General features: G+C 36.7%; 1 protein-coding gene across 15 annotated transcripts in view; it reads right to left on the bottom strand.

Moving 5' to 3' along the window:
* The window catches only part of Memo1 (mediator of cell motility 1), an 89,751-nt gene that overhangs the window by 32,423 nt on the left and 41,016 nt on the right, over positions 1-16,312 (bottom strand). For all 15 annotated transcript variants that reach the window (XR_015621720.1, XR_015621717.1, XR_015621718.1 and 12 more), the window contains 4 exons: positions 14,521-14,602; positions 11,497-11,565; positions 3,581-3,693; positions 399-510 (listed from right to left, as the gene is read on the bottom strand). Coding sequence is in view for 6 of the 15 variants with exons in the window: in XM_087552501.1 (XP_087408627.1) it covers positions 399-510; positions 3,581-3,693; positions 11,497-11,565; positions 14,521-14,602 (376 nt within the window). In the remaining 9 variants the exon portion in view is untranslated. The remainder of the gene's footprint in view (positions 1-398; positions 511-3,580; positions 3,694-11,496; positions 11,566-14,520; positions 14,603-16,312) is intronic.

The following is a 16,312-nucleotide window of genomic DNA, read 5'->3' as shown; positions in this document are numbered from 1 at the left end:
CTTTGTAAAACTCTGAAAAGAATGACTTCCAAAGGCATTTCCAAACTTAAAGTTTTAAAACCATAGTACCACAAAGAACATAATGATTATCCTAAAACATCAAAATCTATTGGCTCTTATACCAAACAAACCAAGATATATCAGCCCCAAACAAACCAGCTGTCTTAATTTCCATCTTTAAAAAAAAAAAAAAAAAAATCAGGTCAATTCCTATGCTCAACCTTAATAGACAACTAGTTAAAAATCAACATAAAGACATTGCAATCTCCAACTTATATTAAATTTTAAGTAAAACGTTAATCTCCTTGCTTTGAGAAATTATCTTATCCTAGGCTAAAGTAACCCCAAAGAAATGAGCATCTGTGACTTCTCGGGGTCTTCTGTATTAATCAGTGTACCTTTCCATGGCTTTAGCTGTGTAAGGCAAATGCATTTCAATACTGTGTTCATCTTCATCTGTCTGCAGAGACATTCGTTCAAACATTCCTGTCTTCCATAGCTCTCCGTAAACTAAAGAGATTTCAAAATACATTAAAACAAATATTAATGCATATGTTTATTTTATGAGCATCCACCCAGCAACATAAAACTATAAGCTATGGCAAGAAACAAAACACCACATACTCCATTTTTTAACTTTAAGTGCAAGACAGAATGACTGAGTTTATTACAAGATATAATGCATATAAAAACTTACCATTTGAATAGTAACAGTACATTTTTCATCAGCTCCTTTTAACATTTCTAAAATAAATTCTAGGTCTAGGCCATTCTTTGAATTTAAAAAATCTTCTAGCCCAAACAACACATTAGAATTCCTAATATAACAGAAAAAATTACCAATCTATTTTCATATAAATTAATAATAGTTTTTTGGTTTTGCTTTGTTTTTATAATTGCGTAGTTTTATTATTTTACTTCATGTTTCTACCATACCAACAACATAAAAATCTCCCTTCCAATACTATCTTTCCCAAGATCCAAACTTTAACTTACAGAAGAAATCATAAATCTACCACAGTATTGCACCAACTTAAAGCGATGTAGCAATCTAGTGATCTCTGATGAGCTATACTTAAGAATGAAGATTGTAGAGTAATACGGGAATTTCAGTATATAAAAACTACAGAAAAATAACTTAGAGCCAGGGCTGGTGGCACACACTAAGAACCCCAGCTGCTCAGGACACTAAATCCTGAGAAGGATCACAAATTCAAGACCAACCTGGGCTACAGAGTAGGACCATGATCTGGTTGAGTTCACTTAGCAAATTCCTTTCTCAAAAAAGAAAGAAAGGAGGGGAGAGGAGGAGGGGAAAGAGGAACAAGAGGGGAAAAAGAAATAAAAAACAAAGGAAAAGAAATGGTAAAGATCTCATGTCCACAAAATACCTTTTAAAAATTATCCATTTCTTTACTTGTACCAAACAGGCCCTTAAAACTGGGGAGGTGAGAAGACACACACACACAAGCTTGAGAGATGACGCAGTATTCAAGAGCACTTGTTCTTGCAGAGAGCCAAGGGTCATTCCCAGCACCCACACAGCAGCTCACAACCATCTACAGTTGCAGTTTCAAGGGCTCCAAAGCCCTCTTCTGACCTCCTCAGGTACCAGGCAGGCATGTAGTGAATGGACGTGCATGTGAGCAAACACTCATCCTCATAAAATAAACAAATCTTTAAACAAAGGAGTGTGTCTCTTACATTATGTCAATCAGAAAGGTAATTCTATTTTCATTAATAAGAGCAAATATCAAATTGCTACTATTCTATAAAACAATCTCAAATTGTAAAAAGCAAGGCTTAAAACAACTGACCATTTCTTTTACATATGACACCTTTCACTCAATGTAAGAAATTACTACAAACTTTAATGAAACAGCATCCCTTATAAAATTAAAATATAATTTAATGAGCTAAAGAACACACTCCCAAGTTCATGAAGGTGGTTATTATACAGAAAGAAACAAGAGAAGGGAAATTCAAAATACAGTATGGGCAATGAGTATATCAATATTTATCATTCTACTCTGTATACTGCATTTAATATTACATTTTCCTTAATATTACATTTATTGTATTCAAAAACAACAAAAACAAAAAACAGCTCAACAGCCGGACATGGTGGCCCAGGCCTGTAATCCCAGCACTCAGAAGCAGAGGCAAGTGGATTTCTGTGAGTTCAAGGCCAGCCTGGTCTACAGAGCTAGAAACCCTCTCTTGGGAAACCCTGTGGGGGCAGCGGGGATGTTTTGAGGGGAAGGGGAAGGGGAACGGGAACGGGAACGGGAACGGGAACGGGAAGGGGAAGGGGAAGGGGAAGGGGAAAAGGAAAGAAAGAAATAAACAAAAATATGACATCTGGGAACAAGGAAGATGACTTTCTCAAAAAAAGCACGCACCTGAATTGGATTCACAGAATCCACAAAGAAAATTCCTGATAAGTTTGTGCACACTTACAATCCCATGAGGAAGTAAAAATGCCTGGGGCTCCTTGGCCAGTCAGCCTACCATTCAGGGTGAGTTCTAGGCCAGTGAGAGACATGGTCTCAAAAAAAATTTAGACAGCACAGAAAAAGAACATACAATACACACGCGTACTCACAGAACACACACTATACACACACACACACACACACACACACACACACACACGTGCGTGTGCGCGTGCGCGCGTGTGAAATAAACCTCTGGAATCCTAGAAGGAAAATCAAAAAACTAGACAAGGGAGCTAGAAAGACATCTTAGCAGATAAAATGCTTACCACACAAGCTTAGTGCCTGGAGTTTAGACTTGAGAATGCATGTAAAAGCTGGACAGTTCTGGAAAGCCCATTTGTAACCCCAGTACACAAGAAACAGAACGGGACTCTCCAGGTAGAACCGTAGACAGATATAGATAACAAGTGAGGTAAGCCAAAATAACGAGTTCTGAGTTCAGTCTGGAACATTACCTCGATAATACATGAGGTGTGGAATGGTCAAGGAAGGTGCCTGTATCAGCCTCAGGCTTCCTTCCATAGCACAATGCACCTTTACACACACATATATGACTACAGACCTGCAAGCACACACACATGCATGCATACAAACCTATACACAAAAAATAACATGTTAAAAACAAAACTTATTTAAAATTTCTATACTACTTTTCAGAACTTTGGAAAATAGAATAATTTTCCCATTAAAGAAAAAAAAAAAAAAGACCAATGAGAGGAAATGAAAGTATTATTGCCATCATTTAAAGTGAAAAGTGACACACATACAAAGAGTTAACTTGCCAAGTCTTCCATCAGGTTGGCATGTAGACTAATCTCTTGCGTCATGGTATAGCCCAAGCAAACTATTTCTCTAAAGATAAATGTAACCACTATGGTATAGAGCTAAGTGCCTTTAACATATATTTGTAGTTATACGGAAAATACCACGTTTTTGTGTCTTGTTTATACAGATTAGTTACCAAAAACTTTGGTTGAGATATTATTTATATATGTGTCTTTTAAAATATTTTAAATTAAATTGTAACCCTTATCTATTAAATGAGCTTTATGTATTTAAAAGCTATGTTTCTATATACTTACTCTTTTGGTCAATACGAAGGTCATACAGAGGAGTCCTATATATATCCACACTGGAGAGTGCACATCGAGACAGGGGCACATGATGGGAGGGCCCAAGGATGAAAATTCTCCGGCTGGGAGATACACAACAGAAACACAGAACAAATGTACTTCTACACAAATCTTATTAAATAAAAGGAAAATAACTTTAAATTTGCATGCTGACTACCTGCCTTTTACTATATTCTGTGAACATAAGAGCTTAACTATATTCTTACCAAAATTCATATACTCAAGATCTAACTTTCCATATGAGGCTGCAGGCCAATTTGGAGATAAACTTTTTTCAAGAGCTAACAGAGTTAAAATGAGGCTCTTATCAACTTCACTGAAGTACTTATATAAAAAGACTTCAAAGCCAGGGCTGATGTCCCATATAATCCTAGAATGTGGGACCCCTGAGGCAAGGACTGCTCTAAGTTTAAAGCCAACCTGGGTTACATAGTGAGTTCTAGCTGGCTAGGATTACATAACAAGATCCTGGAAATGGGGGAGGGTGGAAGACACATGGGACACAACCACAACACATGACTCCAAGGACATGCCTAAGCAGCCAGAAAGAGGAGCTTCAAAGAAACCAACCCTACCAGGCCATTAATTACACTACGTTTCTAGTCTTCCAGAAATACAAGGAAGTGAGACTTCTGTGAACTAAATCCACAGTCCTTGGAATTCTATTACAATAGAACTGAATTTTCTCTTCAGTTTTAATCTGAATTTTTGTCCAATAATTGAAAACCAGTTACAAATTTTTACAACATGCTATACATAAAAATCACTTCTAAATGTGTAACTAGACATTTCAAAGTGTGACATCAGTTTAAATATTTCAGCTATAAAAATGTTAAAACTCTAAGTTTTTAATAAAAATAAATATTGCTACAAACCTCTAAACATCTATGTAAAACAACATTACAAAGTATTCCATAAAGCTATTTTGACATCATTTCTATGGTAGCAAAGAAATAGGGCATCATCTTGTTGAAAGGAATTGAATATAATAAACTTTCTCTATTCTCACTCAAATATAAGTCATTCTCAAACACAAAGAAACTATATATATATTGTGTGATTTCATGGTAGTCTACCTAAAGAGAACAGCTAGGCTAAACACTAGCTACGACTCCCTAGCTACAACCCCCTTGTCTCAGCACCAAAAGCAGAATTAGATTCCTATTATTTCACAGCAAACATCCAAGCTTGCTCTACAACCTAAAACCTTGAAACCATGCATTTTCTGTTTTCTAAAACTCAAATAAAACATTCTTACCATATCATATACAAACATTTAAATAAGTTAAAGATTCCCAGGGGGAAACTGTGAGAAATAATAAGCAGTGGGCTTATGCAACGAGAAAATGGGCCTAGTTGCTTCACAGTCAGAGACTTGCAGGACCAGGAGCATGTACTGTGGTAATACACTGAGAGAATCCTCTGACTGTCCAAATATGACAGCATTCACCTGCACACTCAGGGTGACCCAGAAGGGTCCAGGATGCCTGGGATTTCAAAGCCAACTTGTTCTACAAAACTCAGACACTATCTGCTTAAAAAAACAAAAAACAAAAAACTAAGTCAGGTGTAGTGGAATACATCTTTAATAGTAGCTCACAGGAGGCAAAGCAAAGGCAGGCCTGGTCTGCATAGTGAGACTATGTCCATAAATTAACTAATTAATTTCACAACTAACCAAAATCTATTACTAAGCTAAGAAAGTTAATCTTTTTTTGAAGGCGTCACTTCAGAGTTGGGAAGGATGAAGGACATAAGGGAGTTTTGGGTCCAATCATTCTGAGCCCTCAAATCAGAATATACCACACAGGAACGGGAAAATATTTTATCCTTGGGCCCAGGTAAGGTGGAAATAATCTCATCTTCTGCCCTTTGTCTTCTCCATCTTAAAAAAAAATATTTACTAGTATATTTTATGTATTTGGAGTGTTATGTCTACATGTATGCCTGCATACCTGAGAAGGCACAGGACTCCATTATGTTGTGAGATACCAGTGGCTGTTGGGAATTGAACTCAGGACCTCTTAACGTTGACAGCCAGTGGTCTTAACTACTGAGCCACCTTACTAGCCCCTTTTCTCCATCTTGTTAGCACTGCAATCCACATTTGTATCTTATGTATCATCAGTACAATAAAGGAGGGTTAAATCATACATTATTAAATAAATGAAACCAAAAGATACCATTCTGTTCTATCATAGCAGACACAAATAATAATAAATTATATTTATTAAAGTCTAATGTGAAATATGTATAAAATCATAACTTGGGAATGTTTAGGTCACTTGATTAATCCTAGGAAATACATGAACTAAGCATCAATGAATGACATTTGGCCAAGCATGGTGGTACACATCTGTATTCTATTAAATGCTCAGAAGGCTGAAGCAGGGGGATCAGTTGAGCACGGGAACATAAGGCTAGCCAAAGCAATATAGTAAGATTCTATTTACAAAAGAAAAAGGGAAAGAGAGGACAGGGGATGGGAGGTAGAGGAAAAACCCTTAGTATGAAAGAGGGGGAAAGGGGGAATTCTGACTGAGAAATCAGTTTCTACAAGGAAAACAGTATGTAGTATTTAACATCAGGATGCTTTGAAAAAATCTAAGATATATAGTTAAAATATAAACTGATACTTTTAAAATGTCAGTCTCCAGCCAGGCATGGTAGCGCACACCTCTAGTCCCAGCACTCAGAAGGCAGAGGCAAGCAGATCTCTTCCACGTTCCAGGCCAGCCTGGCTTACACAAAGTTCCAGAATAGCCAGGGCTACATCAAAAGACCCTGTCTCAAACAAAGATAACAGCAAGAAGTGGATCTGAATGAATGAAAGCCAAGGAGCACCGCTCCACAGATGAGACAGCCGTGGTCTTCGGGGAGCCTAAGGCCTTCAACGGAGACCTGACTATTTTCTCAGCGTTGCCTTTTTGTCAAAGCTTACCTATATAGAAGAGCTCCTACCAATCTGAATTAGCCAGATGTTTTCCCAATAAATTCTTTCTAGTTTGGTAAAAACACACCCACAACCAATCTAGTGCAGTTCCAGAACTGATTTACAGAAACAAGGAAAAAGTTAAAATCCTTAAAAATAACATACAAAACCACAGAAGGGTAGATATTATTGAAACAGGTGAAAAGGGGCATATTCAAGATATAGCGACCTCAAAATAGGTCTTTGTTAGATAAAGTGCTAATAAAAGAAAATTAACGAGGCACTTTGAAGCTCGTGTATTTCTTCCTTCTTTCTTTGCTAGATCCATAAACAGCAAGCCACTGCAATTGTTTGGAGGGAAATAAATACATAAAGCGATGTTCCTTTCCTTTAATAACTACAAGGTGTTTTGCCTTTAAAGAAATAACCTTAGTATTGGTATTCAGGCTGTTACTAGATGGGTAAATGAAACCTTTAATATGAAATAGAGGGCTGGCAGGGAGTCACATTTTCCTAGAGATAAATATAGTTCGCACACTACAGCCCCTGAGAATTCACCTCTGTGAAATTATTATAATGAATATGGTCTATGAGCACTTACCTTCATTTTTTTCAACTACCTACTCCAACTAATGGAACATAAGTAATTTTTTAAAGGTGTTTTACAGGGAAGGAAAATATTTTAACTAAAGACTAAAACTGTCATGGGCTTTTACTTTTTGTTCTACAAAGCTTTTTGAAAAATATAAATTAAATTCAAGTTTCTGCCTAACTGCCTCTTCAATTTCAGATTTTAGTTTTAGTTTTGTTAGCAGACTTTACAACTGTCAATATGAAAAGGAACGTAATGAAATGTCCCATTTTTTAAATTCTTTAACAGCCCAAAACAATCTTTTGAAACACAAATCTGGTCATTTCACTTTCCCTTGCCCTTAATTTAAAAAGTCCTTCCTGAGCCGAGGTGGTGGTGCACACCTTTAATCTCAGACCCTGAAGTCAGAGGCAGTCAAATCTTTGTGGGTTTGAGGCCAGCCTGGTCTACAAAGTTAGTTTCAGGACAGCCAGAGCCACACAGAGAAACACCATCTCAAAAAACAAAAACAAGCATTATGAAATCAAGTAAAACCCTTAAAAATAAGAAGGACGTGGGGGGAGGAGGCTAGTATATGTGTTAAGTTGGGGTGGGCGTTGGGTGCATAGATATACTATGTTAGCACATGTAGAAGCCAGAGTTTGGAGCTCTGCACTTCCTTTTTGGAGACAAGGTCTCTAATTGAAACTAGGGCTTCTAGTTTCAGCCGCGCTATCTACCGAGTCTACCCAAAGGTCTTCCATCTGCTCACACCTGCCCTCCCACCTCCCAGCACCAAGATGTCAGGGGCACACCATCACTAAGAGTGCTGGCGTTTGAACTCAGGCCTTCATGCCTGTGCAGCAAACACTACCTACTTGAGCCACCCTCCCAGTCCTTAAAATGGGTTTAAAGTCTCAAATGAACTAGCAACTTCTTGTACTCCTTTGGTCTCCCCTTGACTGTTAACATTTTATGAATATACTAGTCTTACAGTTCCTTGATGAAGTTTAACTGTGTATGATGTCAACCCTTCGATAGGATGGTTTAACTTAAACACCAATTCCTAGGTGAACCTTTTCCAATGCCTTAGCCACACTTGAAATCAAATCACTCAATGTCTATTATATATATATAAGTTGTCACAGTGTGATCTATACATTCTTAACAACACACAGGACCCTGCAAAGGAGTATACAGAGTTCAAAATAGTGAAAGGGAAGGTTTCTGCTTTCTCCATCGCTGACTAGCACTTAAACTGCAGGAATGAGGGAGAGTAAAATTGTTAGCACAACTTTCAGGGCAGTGAAACCAACATGTGTCAGTAATTCATTCATTGCTACACTATTTTTCAAAGGCTAATTTCACCAAATTTCTTGACTCTTGTGAACACACCTTAATACTGCATGACAAAATATAGTCACACCCTGAGGATAGATTCATAAAGCATCTCTCTGCAGATGAACATTATATCTCAGAGAAAATCACCTGTGTATTATGAGCTGAGAGCTGAACTAGACACATTTCTCATGGAATACAACTTTCACTTAAAAAAATAACCATACAAATACTAGATATTTGGCAGAAATTTTTCCCAAATGAACAAAATAGGTCTGCAAAATAATTGATATACTTGTTGTACAGAATAAAATTGAAGCTTTTAAGTGAAAATTAAGTCAGGTAGATTTCAGATGGCAATATGAACAAACATAATTTTGAAATTATATAGTGAAACCTTTGAAAGATCTGCACTGATCTCAAGAAGCTGTTTTTATTAAGTTCTGACTTAGTATTAAAGAGAAACATTTCCTGTTTAATGGGCAAGGTTCCTGCTGCTCCCTTTTGAAACTCTGTGTGTGTCTGTGGGTGTGTGTGTCTGTGTGTGTGTGTGTCTGTGTGTCTGTGTGAATGGTTTCCTTTTTATATCTCAGTCACAAAAATGGACAGTAACAATCTGAATGCAGAAACAGACATGAGCTCTGTACAGAGGCGTCTTCTAGCTAAATTATATAGTAATTCAAAGTCTGGCATGGTAGCATATACTTATAATGCCAGCACTTCAGAAGCTGAGGCAGGAAGATTGCTTCAAATTCAAGGCCAATCTAGGCTACAAAGCCAAATTCTTATCCCAAAAACAAATAAAAAATAATCAAAATGTACAACAGATTGGGTGTGTGTATATATGTGTTAAAATAAATGTATAGCTAATATAAACCTATATACATATCTGTGTTTTGGTTTTTGAGACAGGGTCTCTATGTAGTCCTGACTATCCTGTAGCTCACTATATAGACCAGGATGTTCTGGAGCTCATAGATATCCTCCTACCTCTGCCTTCCCAGTACATACATTCTGCACTTGGAACTTTTTTATTTTTCATCACGAAAATGATTTGACAATTCTTTTTTAAGGTTTATTTTTAACTCTAGCTCATTAAGAACTTTTTAAACTAAATGTTTTTCATACACTATATTCTGATCATATTCTTGCCCCTTCTCAATCCCTCCCAGATCCTATCTCCTTACATACCCAACTTTGTTTTCTCTCTTAAAAAAAAAAAAAGAGAAAGCAAAGAAACCAACAAAACACAGAAACGAAAAATCAAAACAAATAGTCAAAAGACCAATACAACTTAAAGAGAAAATCATGTCCATTATTTTTTTCTTTTTTCTTTTTTCTTTTTTTCTGGAGCTGGGGACCGAACCCAGGGCCTTCCACTGGGTTCTACCACTGAGCTAAATCCCCAACCCGTATTTTTAATATATTAGTTTAAGAAATTCATCCATTCTGATATTTACACTCCTCACTACTTCAATTTGTCCATTATTTATATAAAAAGAGACACAAGTATATACTGTCCTGGGGCGTATTGTGGTTATTATGAGCAGTAGTGATTTCTGGGGAAGAGTCATCTGCAGTGATATGATTAGTGTTAGTTACCATGTAAACTACAGTCAGGCTTATACAAGCAGCCCTAGTTAAACTCAATGAGTTAACAAAAAGAAGGAGCTTGGCGGGACCAGAGTAAGAGTTCATAATGGGAAGTAAATATGATCCAAAGACTTTACATACATGTATAAAATTATCAAAGAATAAAAATTTTAAAGGAAAATGTTATCATTTGTAAATGACTACTGTTTAAAAATATTTTCTTGTGAAAAATTTTACTTCATATAGTATACTTCTTTCTCAATTTTACACAAATTTCTATCTTCCTTTTAGGCTATGATTTAATATTTTCTCAAATGAATACAATGTCTCATAATACAGTTCATTATTTTATTTAATAACATGGCCTTACAATGTAGCTCTTGCTGGCTCCAAACTTATTATCTCCTAACTCAGCCTCCTACTGCTGGGATTACAGGTGTGCATCACCATGCCTGGTAATATTCAGTATCTACCAAATATTGCACTAACTAAGCTGTCATATTTATTTAGTTCCCTATTCAATATTGGATATTAAAACATAATGCAATTTTTACAGTCTTACTGCACTTCACTTTTTCTGCTTTAAGATAGTCTTAGAACCTACTTAAAATTCAAGTCAGTAGTTGTGTATTTGATTAGTATGCAGTATATATTGATCATTAAAATGATCTAATTTATTTCTAAATGTTATATATAATTTAATATCAATTAAACTTGTTTAAATACTTTCAAATGATTCCAAATTTTAGCTGTGAGGTATTACACACAAGATGATCACACAGCACTTGTCACCCTCTCCTCCCTTACAGAGTACACAGCTCCCCTCCTTGGTGTCCCACACTCTCTGCTCTTCCCGCTTTTCTTCCCCCCCATCCTGACCTTCCATCAGCTCACTTAAGTCCCACTTTGCACTTCCCCCAGGATAAACCCTAGACTTATTTATTATATCCCTAAGCCAAACTAATTCTGACATGCCTCTAGCATGATATTATCAATAAAAATTCAACCAGAGAGAAATTTAAAAGTGTTATTTAAAATAACCTTGCTTATGGTAGACTTTCAGAACAAGGTCAAACAAAACTTTTCTAAAACCTTTTCAATTTAATTTCTCTTTATTGTTACAAAATTTTTGCTTTTAGGAATTACAAAAATGATTAAAAAGAGCAAAGGAATCTTCATTTTTCTTTAAAATGTTCACATCTAGGTTTGTAATGTAAACCAAGTACTTAACTTTGTAGCGGTGTCAGAATGGACATCTGAAGACTAGGTAAACACTCAAAGAGAAAGCATGAAGCTATTTCCTAGTCTACAAACTCCCGAAAAGTCTAAGCTCTACTTAAACTGAATACATAAGAATATTGAATATTACTTGTACAACAAAGCAACTATTACAACATTCCCAAACTGTTTCTAATTAACTGCATTACTTACGTAATTGATGGATCCACTTGTTTGTAAGCATGGGCAGCACAAGACCCACAGTACGTATATCCTGCATGGCTACAAAGAAAATAGTTTTAAATTTAATCCCCAGGTTCAAAATCAAGAGAGTCTAAAGAAAATAAAACTTATAAGAAAAAAATGTAGCAACTGTGATGACATAAAACAGAATTAAGTAGATAGATTAAAAACCAAGGTAATTAATGACGGAACCTCTAGAAGGTAATAGAGAACACACAACTGTTCTATACTATATTCCAATTATAAAGTTTTAAAATATTTCCTAGCTGTTGGTTGTATAGCTCAGTGGTAGAGTATCTGCTCACGAATGGGAGTGGGGTAAGTGAGAACTAGTTTGTTCCTGAGTAAGAAAGAATAACATTTGGAGATATTCAATAGTCAAGGCTTAAGTTGCTAATTTCTGATATTATATAATCTGATCAGATATAATCTGATATTACATAATAGGCTTAAATCAGCAGTCTATTATATTAATAGTACCAAACCAAGTATCCTGTGATGATCATATTCTTCCCTGCCTCTAGCAGGAAAGAAACTGACTTGGGTTTTGTGTATTATGGCTCTAATTTTCTTTCATTATCTTTCTCTTTTCACCCTCGGGCTTCTACATTCAGTCAGTTTTCTTATCACTTACAGAACAGCTTTGTTCTCTGATTATTTTTCTTTCTTGACTCATTTCTGCTACATGAGTCTAGACTCACTTTTTTTAAGACAATGATACATCACTGGTGGATAGTATATATCCCGTGGGGTAAATGTTCTCACAATTGATTCTAAAGGAAATAAAAACTATGGCCATTCACATATACATGAGCTTTTATACAATGAAGTATCACAATTTATAAATAATGATAAAAAATATGATTACTATAAATTCCATGTAGCCTATTGATTTTAAGTTCTATGACACTATCTGCTTTACTCCTATAAACAAGCTATGATTGCAATAATGAAGAACGGAGGACTGGGCATGATGGCACATGCCATGAATCCCAGCACTACAAAAGCAGGAGCAAGGAAATCTTTTGAGTTTAAGGTTGGTCTAGTAATTCTAGTCTATCTAGATCCTGCCTCAGAAAGGAACAACGCAAACAAGATAAAAATAATGAACAAATCCAGTAGTCCCACACTTTAAACCAATATATCACAAGACATGTCTTTGTGCCTGTTTGCTCTGCAGGACTATTCAAAAAAACCAAACAAAGCAATGAAATCAACCTAAGTGTTCATCAACAACTGAATCTATAAAGAAAACTAATATACACAAATATATAGTCATATTCTACCTTAAAAGAAAAAAGGAACAAGGACTAAGAGATAGCTCAGGGGGTAAAGCTCATGTGTCAAACCCTAATGCCTTGAATATCAAAGCTCAGAGCCCTGCAAAGCCAGACAGTAGCACACACAATCCCAGCTGTCCTTGAGCAAGTCTGGAGGTGGATACAGAAGAACCCTAGGCGCCCAGAACCAGCTATTCAAGTATAAGCAGCAGCAAATAAAAAGACCTAGTCCCAAACCGGCCAAGACCAACCCCATCAGACTGGCCTACAGGCATGTTGTGAGATAGTTTCTTGGCTACGGACTGACAAGGGATGGTCCTTAGGTTGTATAAGAAAGCAAGCTGGTAAAAGGTATTCATGATCTCTACACTGTAGCCCCTGCTTTGAGTCCCTGCCCTGACTTTGCTCAGTATGGGCTTTGATCCAGAAGTACAAGACAAAACAAACCTTTTCCTCCTCAAGTTGTTTTTGGTCACTGTTTTATGATAGCAACAGAAAAAATAAACTAGGAAACCACAGAACTCAAAGACTGTAAAAGCATACTTACAGGGAAACAATAACAAGAATACCAAGGCCTCAGTCAAAGGATTTTGTGGTAAATACAGCAACAGTTGAACAGTGTGTGTTACAATTTCACTTAAGGCTACATATTCAATATTACCACTACAGATGCCAAACCTCTGAAGGGAGAGATGGGTGGATGGGTGGGAGAGGTGGGTGGATGGGTGGGTGGGTGAGTGGGTGGGTGGATGGATAAATGGATGGATGGATAGATGGATGGATGGCTTGTTCATCTCAAGTTACATTCAAATTGTAATAGAGTGATGTTGACAAGTATCATTTGTCAACTCAGAACTTAAAAATGAGTGAAAGAATGAAAACACATGCATAGACCTCAGTTGTTACCAACAATTTTACTAATTTTGATGATCAGATAATAGTTTTTCCATACTATAAAAAAAAATTGCTGTGGGCTGGAAATGTGGCTTGGTGGTTAAGAGAGCTTCCTGCTCTTCTAGAGGACTGGAGTCTGGTTCCTAGCACACACATGGTGGCTCACAACCACCTGTAACTCCAGTTACAGGGGATCCAAGATGCTTTTCTGATCCCTGAGAAGATGGGTTTGATCCTAGTAACACATTTTTTTAAAGATGAAATAAAAAGTCTCCAAGGAGGTATTAATTACTATTCTATATCATGAAGTTCAAGGGATTTAGAAACTTTCATGCTTTTTAAGTGGTAGGTAGAGTCTGACATCAAATCATAAATACAGTAAACAGAGTATTTGGCATATAAAATGCTTAGCAGTACAATACCTGCATACCAAACATTAACCTGGGTGTGTGTTCTCGTATTCTCGTGTTCTCTCTCTCTCTCTCTCTCTCTCTCTCGCATGTACATGTGCATGTGCATGTGGAGGCCAGAGGTCAAGCATCTACCTCAACCAATCCCCATTTTTATAAAGATATACTTGTTCATTTTATATTGTGTGTGTTCACAGAGGCCAGAAAAAGACATTGCATCCCCGGGAACAGGAATCAGAGGCAAATGTAAGGTGCCTAACCCAGGTAAGGAGCACTAAACTCAGAAGAGAAGTAAACAGTCCTAAAACTAAGCCATCTCTCCAGCTTATCATTTAACTTTTGGTCCAATACACACTCATTTCTATCAATAATAAAGATGCTAAAGATTGGCAAAGACTTCTGAAGCTTACGGTGCAATGATGGCTCTGGCAGGTCTTTTCGTAGACTGGACTTGTGAAAGCCAACCTTCTAGCTGGGCATTCAGCTGAGGTCCTGTGAAAAGACAAGCAGGAAGAAAAGAGAGTCAGCAAAGCAATGGATCACAGAGAACCATACATGCTGCAAAGCCTTCACTGAACCTGTAGAGCATTAAAATAACTCATTGGGCAATAGATCTTCAGTCTGGATGTGTAAAGTTTCAATTCATCAAGCTGTAGGTTCTTACCAAGCCATATGATAGGGCTGAATATTGACGGAGTAAAAATTGTTTTTTATTCATTTACTTCTTAGAAATATCTTCATGCAGATCAACAATTTACAATTTGAGTAACATTTAAACAAAATACAACAGGAAGCTCTGTTAGAATTTTTATAGCTCTGTAAAGAGTATTTACTTAGAGTACTCTAAGTAAATAAGAAAAGTGTAATTAAGTGTACTGCATTTTCACAGCACAAACAGTTTACTTGGTCACTGAAATGACATCCATATAGTAAAAAACTCCCACACTCAGTGATCCACACCCATCCATTCCACCACTTTACTCCCCTATTAATAACTCCATTACCACAAAAAGTTCAATTTATAATAATTCTCTTCACTTTCTATCTTTCTATTTTACATTTTACTAGTCTAAGAATCCACTGACTTCAACAGATCTCAAGACTTTTTCTACATCCTTCATCAGCCTTGTTCACTTCCTGCCTTACCCAAGGTCAAATGGAACCAGCACTGTAATCATCCCTTCATGTGGCCTTACTGTTCATTTTTCTCTCATTTCATCAATAGTTTAGTCAATTTTTCACTTAACACAGTATGTCTATCTGAACACAGTATGTCTATCTGAACACAGTGTGTCTATCTGAACACAGTATGTCTATCTGAACACAGTATGTCTATTTGAACACAGTATGTCTATCTGAACAACTGAGTGAAGCTACAGAGACACTGCACCCGTGTTGGACCTGAGCAGGAATTCCCCAAAACCATGTAAGAAAGCAGCAGCACAATTTGTAATCCCGATGCAAATCGGTAGGTAACAGTGGGAGAATAGCTGGAAGCTCATGGGCCAGCTAGCAAAGAGCGAGCAGCAGATAGCAAAACGAAGAGCCTGTCTTAGACAAGGCATTACAAGGAGAGGACTCACACCCAAGGCTTGGCCTGACCTTCACACACACACTGTGGCATAAGCATACCCAACACAATAAACAAATTAAATTTAGACAGTATTACTGCTGTGAGGTTACATTTAAACTTTTAAACTATAACCAGAGATTTCAGTTTTCCAAAAATGTCAGATTCCCTACTCATGTTGAGAAATCTCATCACATTAGTGAATTTGGTATCTCATTTAAATCAAGAATTGAATCAGACTTCCCTCTTTCACTGTAAGCCTCAAAAACCTCCTTCATTCTTTATCTCATTTCCTTTAGGAAATAATGATACCTTCCACTTATTCAGACAATAATCAAAAAGCAGCCAATCTTTTTTTTTTTTTTTTTTTTTTGGAGCTGAGGACCGAACCCAGGGCCTTGCACTTGCAAGCGCTCTACCACTGAGCTAAATACCCAACCCCTCATCATTATGATTCTCTTAGTCAAAATCTGCTCTCACAATTGTTCCTAATCTCTTGCATCAACTTTGTCCCCATTGGACTTGACTTTTACCACTAAAATGTTAACATACAGTGATTAATTTTTCTTTCTACTAAAACCCATTTCTCTGACCCACTTTGAAGCAACTATGCTACCCTTATTTCCTTCCCA

Source organism: Rattus norvegicus, chromosome 6, assembly GCF_021556685.1.
Source record: "Rattus norvegicus strain SHRSP/BbbUtx chromosome 6, alternate assembly SHRSP_T2T, whole genome shotgun sequence".
NCBI lineage: Eukaryota > Metazoa > Chordata > Mammalia > Rodentia > Muridae > Rattus > Rattus norvegicus.
This window is presented reverse-complemented; position numbering and strand designations above follow the sequence as displayed.